Here is a 3409-nt window from a genome sequence, read left to right as displayed (position 1 = left end):
AAAATGGTCATTTTTATAATTCAGCACTGCAATTCAGAGATTCCAACCAAACATCATTTGAAAATTCATATCTTAAAAATTCAGACCCTCTTAGAAATTCAGACCTCTTAAAAATTCAGCTCTTATAAATTCATATCCTGCCAAACAGCCCCTACATATATAAAAGCATAATTTTAATTTTTTAAAAGTAAAAAAACCACGTGAAAGACAGCGTGTAACAATTTGACTACGTAGGATCGACGTTTTAAGGCAAGTTAGGATGGTTATCTTTGGAAAATAAAAATAAGTTGTCATTGTAAATCCTAGGTTTTTAACACAAATTAAACCATTTTTTACATATATCATAACAAATTCTGTGTACATCAAGGGAATCTTACAATACCGTTGAAGTAAATTACACAAATAGTTCCTATGATTCCCTAATTTATTTTTTTAACTTGAAAAATCCCTACTGTCTGTTTTTTTACACGTTTGGTCTCTGTCTTACCTAAAAGACTATTATTTAAATAGGAAAAAATAATGGGGTAGGTAAGGTAAGGTGAGGGGGGTGGGGTGGGGTTGGAGGTGTGTTTATTTAAATATATTAAAAATCAAGGGCAAAATAGTTTTTTTAGGTAAGACAAAGACCAAGATGTAACAAAAACAAACAGTAGGGACTTTCCGAGTTAAAAAAATAAGTTAGGGACCAAACATGCAAATTACCCTAAAACATAGGGACCATTCGTGTAATTTACTCATATCCTTGTGTAAGATCCCAAGCCAGACGCTACTAACTCCACTTCATGCTATTACGTTTAGCCAAACCTAAAAGACACACACAACAAAATGGTAAGTGTTTGGACCAGGATCCTTACTATATCCAGGATATTCAAATATCCATGATCCTCAGCGACATCAGGATCTCGGCCAATTACCGTTATTATTTTTATTAATATTTATAACGGTCATATTTTGTCTATAACTAACACGTGTGCAGAAGTAGTTAAGGGAAGACCAATTCTCAGCGAAGAATCATCTCAACTATGCTAAAGACTCAGAATACTTGGCCAAATAATGTTCACAAAGCTGGTCATAGAGGATCCCAGAAATATCAGACTTCTTGTTGTCTAGATTAGACTATAAATTGACACTTGTAATCTGAACACAACACACAAATTCTTAGTCTAAGCTCACTCTACGAATTTCTATATTCATTCTTACTAAAAACTCACTCTAATCTTTACTTTATATCAATAAAATCATCAAGGCAGGTGATCATTATCACCTCCCAAGGTTTTATGTCAAAGATCCTAACAAGGATCAAGGGCTTTCCTTGTAAACCATCGTGTCACCTTTCTATTACTACTTGCTATTACACAATCTGAACATCACAACCTCTAATTCAATTTCGTTGATTAGTACTTGTATAATTTTTGACCAAAACAATTTGGCGCCCACCGTAGGGCCGTGGTGTTCAAAAATCCACAAAAAATATCATGCCTACATAACTGATCCTCTCTTCATCCTCTGCTCCTTCCATTCCATCCAAAAACCTACAACCTCCTCCGAGTGGACCCCCCACTCAGAGGAAAACGCCTGACACTTCCAAGAAAAATACCCCCTCAATCGCTATTCCAGAAAGTTTTGGATCTTCAGGGCTCCATGATCCGACTGCCTCAGTCACTATTGCAGAACTCTACGCTATGATGAAAAAAATGACGCAACAGGTAACCCAACAGCAGGAGGAGAATAGAGCACTACTCAAAGAAGTGGAGAGGATGAAGGCGGAATTTTAGAAATCCCATGAAACTACGCCCACAGTTGTGCAACCAAGGATCCTGGACTTCAGTAATGCAGGATCCTCAGAAAATCGCCAGAAGGATACGATTCCTACCATTGTGGCGTTACCCTGGGGGTAACTATGGATAACCGAGTGTCCATGATCAATGATCTCAATGAGCCTTTCAACACTCCTGAAAACCTAGATTCTAGAAGTTTCTTGAACAACAATACTATTAATACTAACTACACTAATGTTGATGCAGGAATAAACCCGAACATGGCTAGGGAACTTCAACAATTGAGACAAATGATCGGCAATGTACCCGGAGTGGTCCAACCAATACAAGAAGCGTCTCCCACAAGCCACATGATCTCAAGATTCGCTCCTGAGATAGCCGATACCGAAGTTCCTAAGCGCTTCCAAACTCCCAGCATGAAACTATACGATAGAACTACGGATCCCGAAGAGCATGTAGCCCAATACAGAGAAAAGGATGGAGATCATCCCCATCCCTGGGCACTTGAAAGAAGCTTTCCTGTGCAAAGGATTTGGTTCAACCCTTACGAGATCAGCCCTCAAATGGCTACTAAACGTTCCCCCGTATTCTATTACTTCATTTGCACACTTAGTCAATATCTTCAATAACCAGTTTTCTTATAGCAGAACCTTCGAGAAGATCACTAGTGATCTTTACCGTGTGGTTCAATATCCTAAGGAGAAGCTTAAGGACTTTGTTAACAGATTTGGAAGGGAAGCTTTGAGAATCCCCAACCTCGACATGGCCACCATTGTGGAAGCTTTTAAAATGGGATTAAGAAAGGATTCACCTTTCTATGAAGACCTTGTGATGACCCCTTGCAAAATGCTGGATGAATTCAGGTGTCGAGCGTTGAGATTCATAAGGCTCGAAGAAGATAGAGAGATCCAGAAAAGAAGCAACCCTTCGAATCAATATGAGAACCCAATAGGAAGGCCAAATCCTCAACTCAGAGATCCTACAAATCGAAGCCTTATTCCAAACCGGATCATCACAGGGTTAATGTCCTTGAAAGATGCAGGAGAAGAAGAAGAACTTCCTAAAATCACTAACTATTGTTTCTATGTGGATGTTTCAGGTGTAATTCACGCTATGCAGGATGTTGGATATAAAGCAAGATGGCCAAAAAGAGACAACAAATCCACCGCTTGGAATGACAAGTCCAAATGGTGTGCTTACCACGAAGACATTGGCCACATGACAGAGGACTGCATAGCCCTACGAAAATAAATCAACTATCTCCTTAGCAAAGGACACCTCAAAGAGATCCTCGGGAGAAAAAGAGAAAAATCCAAGGAGAACAGCCAAGATGATCACAGGATCGCGGAGAAACCAGGATCTCCACCCTATGACGCTAAGATAGTTAACGTTATCTCAGGCGGATCTAACATCTGTGGTACCTCTTATTCTCAGGCTAAAAGACACGCCAAGGTCTCCAAAACAGAAAAAGAGGACAGACCATGAAAAAATACCATGGTCAATATTGAAAAAGAAATCACATTCGACGAGACCGAAAGGGAAGGAATTCAGGATCCTCACCATGATGGACTCGTGATAACACTGTACATGGCCAACCATTTCGTCAGAAGGATCCTCGTTGACGGAGGATC

The 3409-nt window shown here is 39.5% G+C and overlaps 1 protein-coding gene across 1 annotated transcript; it reads left to right on the top strand.

Annotated features, from left to right (window-relative positions):
- The first annotated feature begins 1830 nt into the window (after positions 1 to 1830).
- LOC145131602 (uncharacterized) lies at positions 1831 to 3029 on the top strand. The gene is made up of 3 exons (XM_079066273.1): positions 1831 to 1894; positions 2025 to 2362; positions 2478 to 3029. Exons 1-3 carry the CDS (start codon positions 1831 to 1833, stop codon positions 3027 to 3029), a joined length of 954 nt encoding a protein of 317 aa, XP_078922399.1.
- The last annotated feature ends 380 nt before the right edge of the window (positions 3030 to 3409 follow it).

The sequence above is a fragment of the Lactuca virosa genome, chromosome 8 (assembly GCF_052849685.1).
Source record: "Lactuca virosa cultivar CGN04683 chromosome 8, Lactuca_virosa_CGN04683_v6, whole genome shotgun sequence".
NCBI lineage: Eukaryota > Viridiplantae > Streptophyta > Magnoliopsida > Asterales > Asteraceae > Lactuca > Lactuca virosa.
The sequence above is the reverse complement of the archived record's forward strand: the minus strand, read 5'-3'. Positions and strand labels throughout refer to the sequence as shown.